General features: G+C 45.1%; 1 protein-coding gene across 2 annotated transcripts in view; it reads right to left on the bottom strand.

Moving 5' to 3' along the window:
* EML3 (EMAP like 3) overlaps positions 1–16,184 on the bottom strand; it is a 148,053-nt gene extending 131,869 nt beyond the window's left edge. The window contains exons 1-2 of one of the 2 annotated variants that reach the window (XM_040328946.1): positions 15,939–16,184; positions 2,916–3,050 (exon numbers count right to left, since the gene is read on the bottom strand). In XM_040328946.1, the coding sequence (XP_040184880.1) occupies positions 2,916–3,050; positions 15,939–15,960 (157 nt within the window). In that variant the 5' untranslated portion in view covers positions 15,961–16,184. Of the gene's footprint in view, positions 1–2,915; positions 3,051–15,875 lie in introns of both variants that reach the window. The other variant, XM_040328947.1, reaches the window with a different exon arrangement.
* Between the last annotated feature and the right edge of the window lie 1,939 nt (positions 16,185–18,123).

Genomic DNA, 18,123 nt, shown 5'->3' with positions numbered 1-18,123 from the left:
CCGATTCTGACCTGGCCCTCCTGGCCTCAGGGATGTGTTAGCAGCTTTTTAGCCTCTGGGTCTGTTGGCCCGAGGCTCCGTTTACTGAGAATAGGCCCAGGAGTTTCTGGGGCCTACTGGTCCAGGGGTGGTCCTGTGCTGTCTTGCCTGCAGGAAGGAGCCAAGCAATTGGGGACTCAATTGGAGGACGCATCCTGGCCAATCTACCTCACAGTGCTGCCAGCCTGGCTGAAAGATCCTGGTACTGTGTAGCTGTGTCTTTGGAACCTTGCAAAGTGTGTGCGTGGTTACACGGTCCTGTGGCAGAGGACTGTGCAACGACTCGACTGCACTCAAGTCTGTGGCAGAGACTTTTGAACGAGCTTCACACCGGCTGCTAGGTCAGTGAGAGAGGCCTATCCGGTGGTTGCTGAATCCAGTGTGGAAACGGTTTGTCTTCTGGATCCAAAAAACGTACCCGTGATCCGCAAAGTAAGGTACCTGAATCTCCCCTAACCCTCCATCCCTCTGAGTTTTAAAACCTTGGAAGAAAAGAGACTAAGTGTTGGTGCAGACATTTGTGGATAAGGGCTCTTTCACATGGGCGGCCCGTTCAGGTCCACCTGACAGTTTTTTAGGCGGTCCGTGTTCATCCGATCCCCCCATAGGGGAGAGCGGAGAAAAGACAGGACGGTCCCTGCACAGTGTGCGGGGACCGCCCTGTCATCCGACGGCTCAGCGGGGATCAACGGAGCGATCCCTGCTGAGCAAGCGGAGGTTCACGGGGCAGATCATTACTGATCCGCCCCGTGTGAAAAGGGCCTAACTCTTCAAGGAGGACCCCTAAGACGAACATGGTGAACAGTGAGGTAACGGCAGGCCCATATTTAAACCAGCAGCCCCTTCGGGGGGTATTGCTACATGTACTTAAAAGTGAGGTAAGCCTGTACATGCTGGCTGCTTTTGACATTAATGTAAGATACTTCCGTGATCATTCAGAATTTACTGTAGGCGCATTTGACTTGCCTTTATCTGATTTTGATCTGCTTCAGCAGATTTTGCATCCCCATAGACTTGTAATGGGAGAAAATCAGTTCCAAAGTAAACACAAGCCCATTAACATTGGCCTTAAGTGTGGGGTGGATAAATAAAGAATGCTAGAAGGCTACAGTACTCACTTTTCCTGCAGAAGATTCTGCCAATTGCCTAGTATTTTGGTCACATGACCAGCACAGAAAGATCAGGAAAATCCTGCAGCAACATTTATTTCCAAAAAAAGTCACTATTCTTTATTTATCCACTTCAGTCAGACTATTAACATTTAGACCCAATTGGCATCTTTTATATATATATATATATATCAGTGGCGGCTGGTGCTCAAAATTTTTGGGGGGGCGCAAGGAAAAAAAAAATTGCAGTCTCACTGTGCCCAACGCAGCCACTGTTACATGACATCAAACGCAGCCACTGTGCCATCAATTTGCACCACTGTGCCATGCCATCAAATGCAGCCACTGTGCCATCAATTCGCACCACTGTGCCATGCCATTAAACGCAGTCACTGTGCCATGCCATCAAATGCAGTCAGTGTGCCATCAATTCGCACCACTGTGCCATGCCATTAAACGCAGTCACTGTGCCATCCATTGTCACCACTGTGCCATGCCATTAAACGCAGTCACTGTGCCATCCATTGTCACCACTGTGCCATGCCATTAAACGCAGCCACTGTGCCATACATTGTCACCACTGTGCCATGCCATTAAACGCAGCCACTGTGCCATCCTTTGTCACCACTGTGCCATACATTGTCACCACTGTGCCATGCCATTAAACGCAGCCACTGTGCCATCCATTGTCACCACTGTGCCATCCATTGTCACCACTGTGCCATGCATTGTCACCACTGTGCCATGCCATTAAACGCAGCCACTGTGCCATACATTGTCACCACTGTGCCCTTTAAGGATCGCCGCTGTGCCAATTGTCCCCACTGTGCCCTGTAAACTGCTTTCTTCCCCCTCCGCCCGGCACTTACCTTTACTGGTTTTAGGCATCCACGTCCCACGATGTCTTCTCCCGCCCTCGATGACTGACAGGCGTCTCAGCCAATCAGGTTACTGGTAGCCAGAACCGGCCAACCTGATTGGCTGAGACGCCTGTCATCTTATTCAAGGGGTGTACAGTCTGTGCGCTCCGAGAATAAGCTTCCGGGACCCGAGGGCTGTATTGGGAAAGCCTATCAGAGCCGCTGATTTTGATAGACATTTCCCTACTGCCAACCAGCTGGCGTTATTCAGATGGCCGGACATTGAGCGCCGACCATCTGAATAACAGCGGCAGCGGCGAAAATAACATAGATTTGTGCAATGCATGAATCTGTGTTATTTGACTCAGTGGCGGTGAGAGCCAGAGGGGGCGGCGCTCCAGCGCCCTCTATGGACGAACCGCCACTGATATATATTGCCAATGCAGTGCATTAGAAAAAGAGCAGCTTACTCAATATTTTTTCCAAAAAATAGGAGTTTAATGGTAAAAAAAACACCCAAAACACATAGCACAATGCATCACACCTAAAACAAACCAATTGGGCCTTAGGCTAACATCTGACTACAGAACAATATTCATGCTGTTTCTATAGACTGTGTGAACCAAACTCTGCTGAAATGACATATTATCAGACAACAGTCACATCTTTAATAGGCTTGCCACTCTTTCTTATAAATACAGTCAGATCACATTTTGGGAAGAATTGATTTCCCATGGGTTCAATATTCTCACACCTGTAAATCTGACCTTTATACAGACCACATTTTGCGGACCAAATTATTGTTTTATGTGAGATGACAATGGGACCTAACCTACAAATACCTTTTTGTAATTGATCACTGCATTATGAAAGATCAAAGCCAAAAGGCCAAATGAAGCTGACTTACATAAATTTCCAGGATTTGAGTGAATTTCCAAGTTTTGAAGTCGTTGTAGAACATCACGCAGTACTGATTTCAGCAGCATGACCTCCTCCTCCTGCGCTTGTAAACGCATCTCCCACTCAGTTGTTGGGCACACATCTGTAAAGAAACAAATTCAGTTAGTCCATTGCCCATCTTACTAAGACCCAGCTAACGTCACGTTTTTATTGTGTTATGCCAAGTCAGCATTATTTTTTTACACAGCAGTTATGTTGTACCTTAACCACTTCAGCACCAAGCCTATTCTGGCACTTCTCTCCGTCATGTAAAAATCATAGGCCCGGATTCAGAAAGGAGTTACGTCGGCGTATCTCCAGATACACCGTCGTAACTCCGAATGTGGGCCGTCGCATCTCGGCGCCTGATTCATAGAATCAGATACGCCTCAATGTTGCCTAGATATGAGTGGCGTAAGTATTTAAGCTGACCACTAGGGGCGCTTCCCTAGACTTCCAAGTCGAATATGCAAATTAGGTAGATGCGCCGATTCAAGAACGTACGTCCGCCCGGCGCATTTTTTTACGTCGTTTACGTAAGGCTTTTTCCGGCGTAAAGTTACCCCTGCTATATGAGGCGTAGCCAATGTTAAGTATGGACGTCGGGCCAGCGTCAAATTTTGCGTCGTTTACGTTGTTTGCGAAAGCATTGACTATTTGCGGCGTAATTAGGAGCATGCGCACTGGGATACGTTCACGGACGGCGCATGCGCCGTTCGTTAGAGGGGTCACACTTAATTTACATAAAACACGCCCACATCTTCCATATTTGAATTAGGCAGGCTTACGCCGGCCCTTATATGCTACGTCGCCGTAACTTCGTGCGCATAATCTTTCTGAATACCATACTCGCCTCTAAAAGTTACGGCGGCGTAGCGTATAGAAGATACGCTACCCCCGCCTAAAGATACACAATTGTATCTGAATCCGGGCCATAATTTTTTTGCTAGAAAATTTGTCAGAACCCCCAAACATTATGTATTTTTTTTTTTAGCAGACACCCTAGGGAATAAAATGGCGGTCATTGCAAGTTTTTAGCTTGCATGGTATTTGCGAGCTAAAATAAATAAATAACAAAACAGTAAAGTTAGTCCAATTCTTTTGTATAATGGGAAAGATGATGTTACGCCGAGTAAATAGATATCTAACATGTCATGCTTTAAAATTTGGCACACTCATGGAATGGCGCCAAACTTCAGTACTTCAAAAACCTCTATAGGCGACTGTAAACATCCCTTGTAATAGGAATATATTGTGACAGGTCCTCTTTATGGAGAGATGCGGGGTCAATAAGACCGCGATTGCGCATTTGTTTACTTCCGGGCACCCGGGCGTGACGTTACAACCTTGCGCCCATGCCTCCTACGGACATAGAGATGACCGGAAATCTAATGTAATGTAAGGGGGTGCTGTTGGGGACACTCTGATGTAAGGAGGACGCTGTTGGAGACACTATGATGTAAGAAGGACGCTGTTGGAGACACTATGATGTAAGGAGGACGCTGTTGGAGACACTATGATGTAAGGAGGACGCTGTTGGAGACACTCTGATGTAAGGAGGACGCTGTTGGAGACACTATGATGTAAGGAGGACGCTGTTGGAGACACTATGATGTAAGGAGGACGCTGTTGGAGACACTCTGATGTAAGGAGGACGCTGTTGGAGACACTCTGATGTAAGGAGGACGCTGTTGGAGACACTATGATGTAAGGAGGACGCTGTTGGGGACACTCAAAATTAAAGTGGGTCAAACTGGATGAAGACCAGAGCCAAATTTTTGTCCCAGTCCAGCCCTGCCGACCCATAGGACCCATAAGAGAATCCCAACCAAACAAGCTCAGGTTGGACTTCTTCTTTAATTAAAAAGTCAAATATAATACAATTATATATAAAAAATATAAATAATAAAAAAAAAATGTAATTTTCGGTTTTTGGTAAAGTGTATTCTACAATTTCGGTTTTGGTTTCGGCACCAAATTTTCTATTCGGTGCAACCCTTTATTTTGCACACTGTGTATGTATGTATGTATATCTCAAAAACAGTGGAATAAATGGTAGTTAAGATAAACTCACACTGGGGCAGCACAATGACTTTATTAAAGCGGATGTGCCATGGGAAAATAATATTAAAAGCCAGCAGCTACAAATACTGCAGCTGCTGACTTTTAATATTAGGACACTTACATGTCCTGGAGTCCAGCGCCGATCGCAGCAGAGGACGAGCGATCGCTCGTCTCTCTGCTGCTCCCCCCGCCATCCACGCTGAGGGAACCAGGAAGTGAAGCGCTGCGGCTTCACTGCCCGGTTCCCTACGGCGCATGCGCGAGTCGCGCCGCGCCCGCCGATTGGCTCCCGCTGTGTGCTGGGAGCCGAGTGTTCCCAGCACACAATGGGGGGGCGACGGGATGTTTCGGAATGCCCGTCTTTTGCCCGTGAATGCCGGGCCGGAAGTGGGTGCAAATACCTGTCTTTAGACAGGTATCTGCACCCCCCTCCCCCCTGAAAGGTGTCAAATGTGACACCGGAGGGGGGGAGGGTTCCGATCAGCGGGACTCCACTTTAGGGTGGAGAACCGCTTTAAAGCATTGCAGCACTGGGGTCTTTGAGTGGGTTTCCCCCAACACTCCAAAGGCATGCTGGTAGGTTGATTGACTCCTATCTAAACTGGCCCTACCAGGTTTGTGTTCACAAATTGGCTTTGCATATGTGATATCAGATTTAGCATGCCAGTCCCAAGATGAGCAATTGGTGAGAGTTGAAGAAGGAGCTAGCAACCTACATAAAAACAAAAACCATAAAAAAATCCTGTGGGCTGATTTATAAAAACAGGAGCAAAGAAAAAGTGTAAGTACAACAGCTGATCAGATTTATTGCTTCATTTTGTTTCAGTAAAAGCTTACACCCACCTCTAATTGTAAGATTGTTTCACACTTACATGCTTCACTTTGACTTTGTGTAATCTAAACTTACACACCCTTCTCCGCTATGTATGAACACTTACACACACCCTACAAGTACCATTCCTTCAAATACTGCATTCCGATCACCTTTACTACGACAGATCTCTTCCCATTGTACTGAAACATTGGAAAGTATTCTCCTCTGTAACCTTCTCACATAGTTTACCTTTCTTCAGTCTAGTGAGAGTGAAGGCAGAGTCCAGTATGGATCCTATTGGAGTATCCAAAGATGGCCACAAACTCACTGAGGGACCCTACATGATTGACTTAAAGGAGTTGTAAAGGATTTTTTATTTTTTTTGCTGAAATGACTATTTACAGGGTATAGAGACATAATAGCTAACTGATTCCTTTTAAAAATGATCAAAAATAGATAAAAATTAATCATATAATGTACCTGCAGTTTCAGTTTCGTTTTTGCATGCTGTTTCCTGCTTCTGTGATGTACAGAGCCACAGAGCCAATACAGGGCAGTGATGGTTTGTAAAACGAAACTGATTGGTGCTGAGGGGTTTTAGACACACAGTAATCACACCTCCTTGATTAGTGACCACAGAGAGAAAGCTCCCAGTACTGTGGTTATCATGAAACAGACAACCAGGAAGTGTGGAGATCAGAGAAGAATTACAGCAACTTGAGATCAAAAACGAACAATGAGGACATGAAAACAGCACTGCATTAAGGTAAAGGAAGCTATTAAGATAAAAAAAAAAATTCTTTACAAACCCTTTAATGTGGAAACACAGATTTAAACAATGCCATCTCACACAGTTTTTAATAGAAATAACTGTGCAGCTATAACTTAGAATTGTCAGTTTTATATCAAGCTAGTTACTTGCATCATGACTTAAACCACAGGTACTCGTAAAGGTATGTTGTGGGTACGTAACCCAATACAGGTCCCAACAAGGCCCTTTTACTTATTTATCTCCGTACAATCATGACTAATATATCACAGTATATTTCCTGTGTATTAATGCTATAAAAAAGGAAACGCAGTTTATGTGCATATGGACATCGTATGCATCTTTTTAGGATCTGCATAAATGTATGTATAAACTGTGCAATGCAAAGACGTAGCTTATGTGTATTTCCAAATACAAGCATGGGTGACTTTTTATTGATTGAACAGAGAAAAGGGGCTCTAAAAGAAAAAAAGGCCTAAAGTTATGAAATCAATGAAACAGAGCCTTTATTTAAAGCGGAGTTCCACCCATAAATATAACATTACATCAGTAGTTTTAAAAAAATGTCATTAGTCCTTTAAGAATTTTTTTTTTTTTTTTAGATGCCTTCAAAGTGTTGTTGCTAGGCAGAATAGTTAATCTTCCCTCTTCCTGCACCTAGGTGCTTAAAGCGGAGGTTCGCCGGTAAAATGCTGTTTTTCCCCTTAGATGGATGCTCATTTAGTCTAGGGGGAATCGGCTAGTTGTTTTAAAATCCGAGCCTTACTTACCGTTGTAGAGGGCGATCTTCTCCGCCACTTCCGCGTATGGGCTGCGGCCCGCGGGACTGGGCGTTCCTTCTTGATTGACAGTCTTCCGACAGGCTTCCGGCGGTCGCATCCATCGCGTCACGATTTTACGAAAGTAGCCGAACGTCGGTGCGCAGGCGCAGTATAGAGCCGCACCGACGTTCGGCTTCTTTCGGCTACTCGTGACGCGATGGATGCGACCGTCGGAAGCCTTTCGGAAGACTGTCAATCAAGAAGAAACGCCCAGTCCCGAAGACCCATACCCGGAAGTGGCGGAGAAGATCGCCCTCTACAACGGTAAGTAATGCTCGGATTTTAAAACAACTAGCCGATTCCCCTAGACTAAATGAGCATCCATCTAAGGGTAAAAGAGCAAAAAACAGCATTTATGGGTGAACTCCCGCTTTAAGCTTCCTAACCTACACCGCACAGACTCCTGGGAATGTAGTGGGTGTAACTTTCCAGGAGTCTGTGCACTCCCTAGTCTCGAAGAATCATGACAGTACAGTCTTGGACAGTACAGGTGCTGAAACCTGATCTGAAACCTATTACACAGCTTGTGCAGCACTGAGCATGTGCGAGATCTGCAAGGCTGAAATCCAGGAAGTCATACAGTCCGGCTTCATGATGCCCACACTTAAGATGGCCCCAGTCAATTTCTATTTTATAAAGTGTCTAAATGCTGTAACAACCTAACAAAACGGACCTTAGTTAACAGACTAACTTTACTAGAATACATTAAGCTTGTGTATTACAGGGGCATTTATATTTAAAAAGTGAAATTGTGGCCGGAACTCCGCTTTAATGAGGTCAAGATAATTACCCAACAAGCAGTGGTAACCCACAGCATTGAATTAGAAATAATATCTTACTTGTTGCACATATTAGGATTGAGTATATGTGTGTATATTATATATATACACTGCAAAGTATATACTATTATATAAAATATAATTTGCAATTAAGACCCCAGTTCCAAAGTTACACTTTGACTTAAAAAACGTATAGATTTTTCAAGCATGTTTATATGTATTTTTTTCATGTGGCTATTGTACACTTCCATTAATTGCTTAACCACTGAAAACAACTATACATGTGCAGTGACAAAACTCCATGTGCATTTAGGTGCAGTTATAAAGATGAGAAGTGTGACTGGGCCCTTCATTGGGCACACATAAGGAGATTTTGTTTCAGTTTTTATTTTTGAGATCTTTAAAATGTAATAGCTGTAAATTTTCCAATGATTAAAGGTCCTGTAAAATGATGGTTTAGCTGGGCCCACCATTACATACTTAACCACTTAAGCCCCGGACCATATTGCTGGTCAAAGACCAGGCCACTTTTTGCGATTCGGCACTGCGTCGCTTTAACTGACAATTGCGCATTCGTGCGATATGGCTCCCAAACAAAACTGGTGTCCTTTTTTCCCACAAATAGAGCTTTCTTTTGGTGGTATTTGATCACCTCTGTGATTTTTATTTTTTGCGCTATAACCAAAAATAGAGCGACAATTTTGAACAAAATGCAATATTTTTTACTTTTTGCCTTTTCTATCTAAGGTCCTGGAGCAGGTTGTGTTTACCCAGCTGCAGGAGCAGTTTGAGTCACACGGTCTGTTCCATGACTGCCAGTCGGGATTTCGACCCGGTCGCGGTACGGAGATGTCTGCCCTAGATATGAGGGAACGTCTGCTGGGTGTCCGCGATGCGGGGGGGTCCGCAGCCTTGGTGCTGCTGGACCTCTCTGCGGCGTTTGACACCATTGACCATTCTATCCTTCTCTCTAGAATGCAATCCTTATTTGGCTGTGAGGACGCAGTGTTAAATTGGATTAGATCTTTCCTGTCAGAAAGAACACACTCCATAAAAATGGAGTCGTACCGCTCAAATACCCAGTCATTGACCTGCGGGGTACCTCAGGGCTCTGCCCTTTCTCCCTTATTCTTTAACTGCTACATGCGCCCACTTGCCGACCTCATTACCAGCTATGGTCTAGGCTGCCAGATCTATGCGGATGACACACAGATCTTGGCAGACCTTGCAAGTGGACCTAATATGCCTGAGCAGCTGAATAAGGGATTATCTAACATCCAACAATGGATGGACTCAAACAGGCTAGGCCTTAACGCCGACAAAACTGAGCTTTTGCTGATCGGCCCACAAGCCAACTCTACCTTTTTACCTGCCTGGCCATCCTCGTTTGGCCCTGCCCCAACTCCAGCTAAGCAGGTAAAAAATCTGGGTATAATTTTTGATGCTGAACTAAGCTTCGTACCTCACGCAAAATATTGCATAAAATCAGCCAACTATCATCTGCAATTATTACGGAAAATTAAGAATCTCTTCACTCAGCACAACCGTATGATCTTAGTTCATGGACTTATCCACTCTAGGTTAGATTGTTCTAATGTTTTCTTTCTAGGGCTCCCACAGAAGTGGATAAAACGATTGCAGATTACACAGAATCATGCTGCAAGACTAGTCACAAACTGCCCAAGGCGGAATCACATCTCCCCGGTGCTTAAGAATCTACACTGGCTCCCGATAGCAAAACGGGTTGAGTTCAAGGCACTCTGTCTGGTGTTTCGGGCCTATTGGCAACTAGGTCCGATGTACTTATCGAATATGACACAACACTACTGTCCACCCAGAGAGCTTCGCTCGACTGACGCCCTGTTAGCAATTATTAAATCTAGTCGATCAGCTTCAAAAGGTGGCCGCCGGCTCCAAACACTGGGGAACTCTCTTTGGAACCAGCTCCCTCATCGGCTCCGAGCATCCTCCTCCTTGATGGCCTTCCGTAAGGGCTTGAAAACACTTCTTTTTTCACAAGCCTACAGATAGAGACTTGGCCTTCCAAGCCTTTAGCAGGACGCTGCCTTAATCCCAGGCTGCGGTCCATGGTCAGGGAGTAGGGATAGGCTTTTTGTGCCCTGACACCCCCCCCCCCCCTCTTTTACTTAGATGTCCTAGCTTCTTCTTTTTGCTCTTGGGAACTGGATACCCCCCCCAGCTTGTTGGTAAGCGCTTAGACGCGAGTTTCACAACTCGCATTCGGCGCTCTATAAGTATTTATTCCAATCCAATCCAATCCAATAATAAATATCCCCGTTTTTTTTTCTCAGTTTAGGCCGATACGTATTCTTCTACCTATTTTTGGTAAAAAAAAAATCGCAATAAGCGTTTATCGATTGGTTTGCGCAAAATGTATAGCGTTTACAAAATAGGGGATAGTTTTATTGCATTTTTATAAAAAAAATTTTTTTTACTACTAATGGTGGCGATCAGCGATTTCTTTTGTGACTGCAACATTATGGCGGACACTTTTGACACATTTTTGGGACCATTGTCATTTTCACAGCAAAAAATGCATTGTTTACTGTGAAAATGACAATTGCAGTTTGGGAGTTAACCACAAGGGGGCGCTGAAGGGGTTAAGTGTGACCTCATATGTGTTTCTAACTGTAGGTGGGTGTGGCTGTAGGTGTGACGTCATTGATTGGGTTTCCCTATATCAGGGAACATACGATCAATGACGGCGCCACAGTGAAGAACGGGGAAGCTGTGTTTACACACAGCTCTCCCCGTTCTTCAGCTCGGGGGACCGATCGCGGGACTCCAGCGGTGATCGGGTCCGCTGGTCCCGTGGCCGTGGTCATGGAGCTTCGGACCGGGTCGCGGGCATGCGTGACCCCACGGCTGGGCTTAAAGGGCCACGTACAGGTACGTGGATGTGCCCAGCCGTGCCATTCTGCCGACGTATATCGGCCTGAAGGGGTCCTTAAGTGGTTAAAGTGTTACTAAACCTACATCAGAAAATCAGTCTGTATATGCTGTAAAGCATGCTTGTTATACTCAATGTGAAACCTAAGGGGTTACTCCTCCACTTTGTGTATAAATACTGTTTGATCTTGTCTCTCTGATCCTCCTCTTCTTCAACCGACTCCAAAAAATAACCTGATATTTACAGAGTATGGGGAACTGGCTGCACATGCTCAGTTTGGTGTGTATTGCTAGAGAGTTTTTATTTCTTGGGAGGGTGCATTTGATTAGCACAGGGCCAATCAGCACTGTCCAGACATAGGATCAGGGAAGAATGAAAACTCTTACAAGCTTTTCTAGGAACTGATAGAAGTTACAAGGCTGCTATATACTGCTGGTGAGAAAAGGTATTTATCAGTTTATTTAATAAAATAATTGCATTTCTATGTTCTGTGTACTGTGGGAGACCAAATATAGTGAATGCAGGTTCTGGGTTTAGCAACACTTTAAGTTCATTAATCCAATAAATCGAATCTGAAGCAGTTCGGGTTGTAAAAAATTACGTTTTTTTTTATGTAATTTAAAACGACCGTGTGTGGGCTTCAAAGCATTTTCGGGTTCTGAAAAATGGGCCAAAAAAAATTCGAACATGCTCTATTTTTTCACAGCGTTTTTAACATTGTCGTTTTTCGGGTTGTAAAAAATGGTCGTGTGTGGGCTTTAACGACGTGAAAAATGCGCGCATGCTCAGAAGCAAGTTATGAGATGGGAGCGCTCGTTCTGGTAAAACTATCGTTCGCACATCACGCTGTAACAGACAGAAAAGCGCAAATCGTCTTTTACTAACACAAAATCAGCTAAAGCAGCCCAAAGGGTTCATCCGAATGGAACGTCCCCTTTATAGTCCTGTCGTACGTCACCGCGCTTTCATAGAGCATTTTTGTTTCACGATTGTGTGTAGGCAAGGCCGTTTTAATGATCAGGTTGAAAAAAACATTGTTTTTTCTAGAGCCTGAAAAGCGTAATTTTTTACAACCCGAAAAATGATCGTGTGTACGCAGCATAACAGTTTGTGTCAGCTTCAAAGAAAGTAAATAGTACACTGTGATAAGCAAGTCATCACAAAGTCAGTAAAAAGTCATCATCCTCTGTAGGATATGGCCAGCATAAAAGTCATCTTCCTCTGTAGACTATGATGAATAGGGATGAGCCGAACAACCCCCCGTTCGGTTCGTACCAGAACCTTCGAACGGACCGAACGTTTGCGCGAACATTTAGAACCCTATTGACGTCTATGGGACTCGAACGTTCGAATTCAAAAGTGCTAATTTTAAAGCCTAATATGCAAGTTATTGTCGTAAAACGTCTTTGAGAACCCAGGTCTTGCCCCAGGGAACATGTATCAATGGAAAAAAAGTTTTAAAAACGGTCGTTTTTTTCAGGAGCAGTGATTTAATGATGCTTGAATAAAAAAATGAAAAATTCCTTTAAATATTGTACCTTCTGGGGGCCAGATTCACAGAAGAAGTACGCCGGAGTATCTGCTGATACTCCGGCGTACTTTCAAATTTGCTGCGTCGTATCTTTAGTTTGAATCCTCAAACCAAGTAAAGACGGCTTCTGGCTTCGATCCGACAGGCGTACGGCTTCGTACGCCTTCGGATCGTAGGTGTAATACTTCGGCGCCCGCTGGGTGGAGTTTGCGTCGTTTTCCACGTCGGGTATGCTAATTTAGCCGTTTACGGCGATCCACGAAGGTACGCGCGTTCGTTGCATTCTCTTACATCGTCGCTAGTCGGCTTTTCCCGGCGTATAGTTACAGCTGCTATTTCTTGGCTTATATTTAGACTTGCCATGTTAAAGTATGGCCGTCGTTCCCGCGTCGAATTTTTTTTTTTTTTTTTTGCGCAAGTCATACGTGAATAGGAAAGGACGTAACGCACGCCGCCGTTTAAAAAATTACGTCGGTGCGACGTCATTTCGCGCAAAGCACGGCGGGAAATTTCAAAACGGAGCATGCACAGTACGTGAACGCGCCTAATTTAAATGATACACGCCCCATTTGAATTAAGCGAGCTTGCGCCGGACGGATTTACGCTACGCCGCCGCAAGTTTACAGGCAAGTGCTTTGTGAATCAAGCACTTGCCCGTAAAACTTGCGGCGGTGTAACGTAAATGCAATACGTTACGCCGCCGGAATTCTACCTGAATCTGGCCCTGGGTGTCTAAAGTATGCCTGTGAAAACGTCTTTGAGAACCCGGGTCTTGCCCCAGGGAACATGTATCCTGAATCTTTAGGTGCAAACTACAGAGCACACGGCCAGTACACACCAAGTAGCTTTAGGTGCAAACTACAGAGGACACAGGCAATAAACCATGTAAGAATACTGCAGCTAGCACAATCACCTGCCTGCCAGTAAATAAGGGAGAACTGATCTAGATAAACTATACAGTGTATAAATATATGTACAACACCTGGGATGTATATACCGTATTTATCGGAGTAAAGCGCGCACCGACGTAAAGCTCGCACCCCAAACCTAGAAGGGAATTTTAAGGAAAATAAATAAATACTTACAGTTTGAATGCCTTTCTTCGGTGTCTTGCCCAGCGTCCATCGGCGGCCTTGTCCGGTCCGGCGTCCGTGGTGGTGTACTCTCCGCTTCTCCCGCGCTGTCTCTGAGCGCCGCCGCCGACATATACCGAGCGCAGTGTAACATTAACTGACTAGCCTGCCTGCCTGCTCTATCTACCTGCAAAAAAATCACACTCTTTCTGTCCTCTCAACCACCGCAACACACTACACAAGTCTGACCTGCCGGCGGCCTTTTATAGTGTGGGGCGTGTACTAAACCCCCTGAGCCATAATTGGCCAAAGCCACCCTGGCTTTGGCCAATTATGGCTCTCCGTTTTTTTGCAAGCTGTGATTAGCCAAGCATGCGGGTCATAGTGCATGCTTGGCCAATCATCAGCCAGCGATGCTGCAGTGAATTATGATCTGTGAAACGTAACTCGAATTTGGCGCGAACGACCCATTTTGTTCGTATTTCGACGAACGATCGAACATACGATGTTCGAGTCGAACATGAGTTTGACTCGAATACGAAGCTCATCCCTAATGGTGAGTATAAAACCATTAGCTTCTGTATATGGTCAGTATAAAGCCACCATCCTCTGTGGACTATGGTCACCATTAAGCTACCATCCTCTGTAAACTATGGTCAGTATAAAGCCACCATCCTCTGTAAACTATTGTCAGCATAATAAAGTCATTATCCTCTGTAGACTATGGTCAGTATAAAGTCATCATCCTCTGTAAACTATGGTCAGCATAATAAAGTCATCATCCTCTGCAGACTATGGTCTGTATAAAACCATCATCCTCTGCAGACTATGGTCAGTATAAAGCCAACATACTCTGTAGACTATGGTCAGTATAAAGTCATCATCCTTTGCAGACTATGGTCAGTATAACAGTTATCATTCTTTGCTACCTACGGTCATTAACCTGTTATCATTCTCTGTAGACTATGGTCAGTATAAAGACATCATCATTTGTAACCTATGGTCAGCATAAAGTCATCATCTCCTATAGACATGGTCAGTATAAAGTCATCATCCTCTGTAAACTATAGTCATTATCCCCTATAGACACGGTCAGTATACAGCCATCATCCCCTATAGACACGGTCAGTATACAGCCATCATCCCCTATAGACATGGTCAGTATAAAGCCATTATCCTCTATAGACTATAGTCAGTATAAAGTCATCATCCTCTGTAAACTATAGTCATTATCCCCTATAGACACGGTCAGTATACAGCCACCATCCCCTATATACATGGTCAGTATACAGCCATCATCCCCTATATACATGGTCAGTATACCACCATCATCCCCTATATACATGGTCAGTATACAGCCATCATCCCCTATATACATGGTCAGTATACCACCATCATCCCCTATAGACATGGTCAGTTTACAGCCATCATCCCCTATATACATGGTCAGTATACAGCCACCATCCCCTATATACATGGTCAGTATACCACCATCATCCCCTATATACATGGTCAGTATACAGCCATCATCCCCTATATACATGGTCAGTATACCACCATCATCCCCTATATACATGGTCAGTTTACAGCCATCGTCCCCTATAAACATGGTCAGTATACAGCCATCACCCCCTATAGACATGGTCAGTATACAGCCATCACCCCCTATAGACATGGTCAGTATACAGCCACCATCCCCTATATACATGGTCAGTATAAAGTCATCATCCTCTGTACCTATAGTCAGTATAAAGTCATCATCCTCTGTAGACTATAGTCATTATCCCCTATAGACATGGTCAGTATACAGCCATCATCCCCTATAGACATGGTCAGTATACAGCCATCATCCCCTATAGACATGGTCAGTATACAGCCACCATCCCCTATAGACATGGTCAGTATACAGCCATCATCCCCTATAGACATGGTCAGTATACAGCCATCATCCCCTATAGACATGGTCAGTATACAGCCACCATCCCCTATAGACATGGTCAGTATACAGCCACCATCCCCTATAGACATGGTCAGTATAAAGTCATCATCCTCTGTACCTATAGTCAGTATAAAGTAAAGACACCATCCTCTGTACCTATAGTCAGTATAAAGTAAAGACATCATCCTCTGTACCTATAGTCAGTATAAAGCCACCATCCTCTGTACCTATAGTCAGTATAAAGTAAAGCCATCATCCTCTGTAGACTATGGATATATTTCTCCGCTCACCTGCAGGGTGGTCCTCCTCCATTCCGGCTGTACCTGCTCTGACAGGGGTTGCAGCAGGGAAGTGTCAGCCTCCAGGTCTCCTCTCCTGGGATAACTGAGAAGAGGACAGGAAGAGAAGTCAGGACTGGCTGTACAGCACTACTCCCCCAAACACATTCCCTCCAACTCCCTCCCTGTTTCTGTTTCTTGTGCTCCTCCTGCAGTATTTGTGTGTCTCTCCAGCACAGTGTCTGTTCCTCCCTCCTAGACTGAAGAGACCGTCAAGTTAGTGACTGTCCCTCCCTCAGGAAGCACGTCTCACTTCCCCATTGAAGAGACAGGCACACAGAGCAGAGAGTGCAAAGTGTGACAAAGTGAGGGGGAGGGCAGTGCTGACATGTAGTCAGAGACTATTGTTGCTGTTTATATGAGGAACAGTTTCTCAGACAAACATAAGGGGGCTCCTGCAGTATCTACATTACATTACAGAGACCTCGGTTTCCTTTCCCTGCTCATTAATGTGACAGTTCACCGACAGCTACACTGTGCAAATACTTCCATTACAAACTGCAAGCGCGTGTGTTAATGTTTGTTTTCTAGGTGTTCTCCTGACGGGTGAAACTTTGTCGGTTTCTGTCCGCTACATCAAAAATGTAACAAAAATTATAACTTTAACCAGACTGACTGTTTAGAAAAAAGAGGGTTGCTGATCTGGTCAGTCCTTAGGGCTCATTCACATGTGCAGCGATTCATTGTGGATCACTTTTCAGAGGGCTTTTGACAGGCAGTGAGGAGCCAATATGTCGCCTTGTCACTGTTAATTTAACCCTTAAAATCGACCCACCGCAACTGTGTGCACTGCATGTGGCCGCCCACATTCACTTAAATTGGTCAGGTTCTGTAGCACTACCACTCAGTGAATGCAACATTCTGTCTAGCTGGAAAGTTGGGGGGAAGTAAATTTGCAGCTCAAGCATACACTTTTACCGCCCCCCTTGCCTGCGGTGTGAATAAGCCCTTTGATTGGTTATAGATTGAGGGCCCATTGCACTAGATGCATCAGGGCTACGCTGGCAGGTATTTCCAGTGCAGCCCCAATGCATAGACAAGAAAAAATGCCTTTTGGTTGGTTGATTGATTGGTTTTAGTAAAAGTTATAGCATCTACAAAATAGGGGATAGTTTTATGGCATTTTTATTAAAAAATGTTATTTATTTTATTTATAACAGGGACAGGGCCCACATGGCCCGACATGGTACAGAGTGATACTTATGATAAAACAATAGCACTGGTTTAATTCTTGGTACATAGTATATCAAATACAAACATAGGTCTAGCCACCAAACACGATATGGGGGGTATACAGAGGCGTATCTTTTGAAAATGGCGCCTATGGCAAGCACTGAAACTGCGCCCCTGTCAAAACATTTGAAACCTCAGATAACCAGGGACAGGGAGGGACGCAGTGCGACGAAGACAGAGAGGGACACTGGGGACCACTGGCGGCTGCTGCTGAATATTTTGGGGGGCGCAAACAAACTGAAAAAAAAAATCAATTGCAGCCACTGTGCCCATCAAAAGCAGCCACTGTGCCATCAATGGCCAGTCATCGGCCGTCATGGGGGTGCCTGTCACTCCCCTCCCCAGGCCAAGTAGCAATATTAGCAATTGCTGTGCCAGTGCCGTGCTTCAGCAGGCCGGCCGCAACGCCAGGAGCTACATTAGTGCGGGAGGCGGCCACAGGAGGGCAGGTGGGGTTTTTTTCATGCGGGGGGTGGCTTTTTGCCGCCCCCCTCCCCATGGTGCCCATGGCACTTGCCATGGTTGCCATACCCTAGATACGCCACTGGGGGTATAAACATTACAATTTGTCCGCGGGGTGTCACGTGTGCCCCTGGCAGATGCCCCGGCGTCTCAATTATATCGGATTTGCGGCGATGGCATGGAGGTCCTCCTAGTAGAGGAGGGTGTATATGTGCTAATTTGTAGCGATGCTAGGTGTCAGAGCCCATGTGCCTGGGCCCTTCGTTTTCTATTAATCAAGGAAGGAAAGGCTGAAAACAGTAAAGAGAAGGATAGTAGTAAAATGAAATAGTATAGGGAGCGGTCAGAGGATAGAGGATGAGGGGGTTGGAGGGGGGGGGGGTAGGAGTTTAGTCTCCTGCGTACGGAATGTCGGTGAGGTTCACCTGGAACGCCGACATAG

Source organism: Rana temporaria, chromosome 11 (genome assembly GCF_905171775.1).
Source record: "Rana temporaria chromosome 11, aRanTem1.1, whole genome shotgun sequence".
Taxonomy (NCBI): Eukaryota; Metazoa; Chordata; class Amphibia; order Anura; family Ranidae; genus Rana; species Rana temporaria.
The sequence above is the reverse complement of the archived record's forward strand: the minus strand, read 5'-3'. Positions and strand labels throughout refer to the sequence as shown.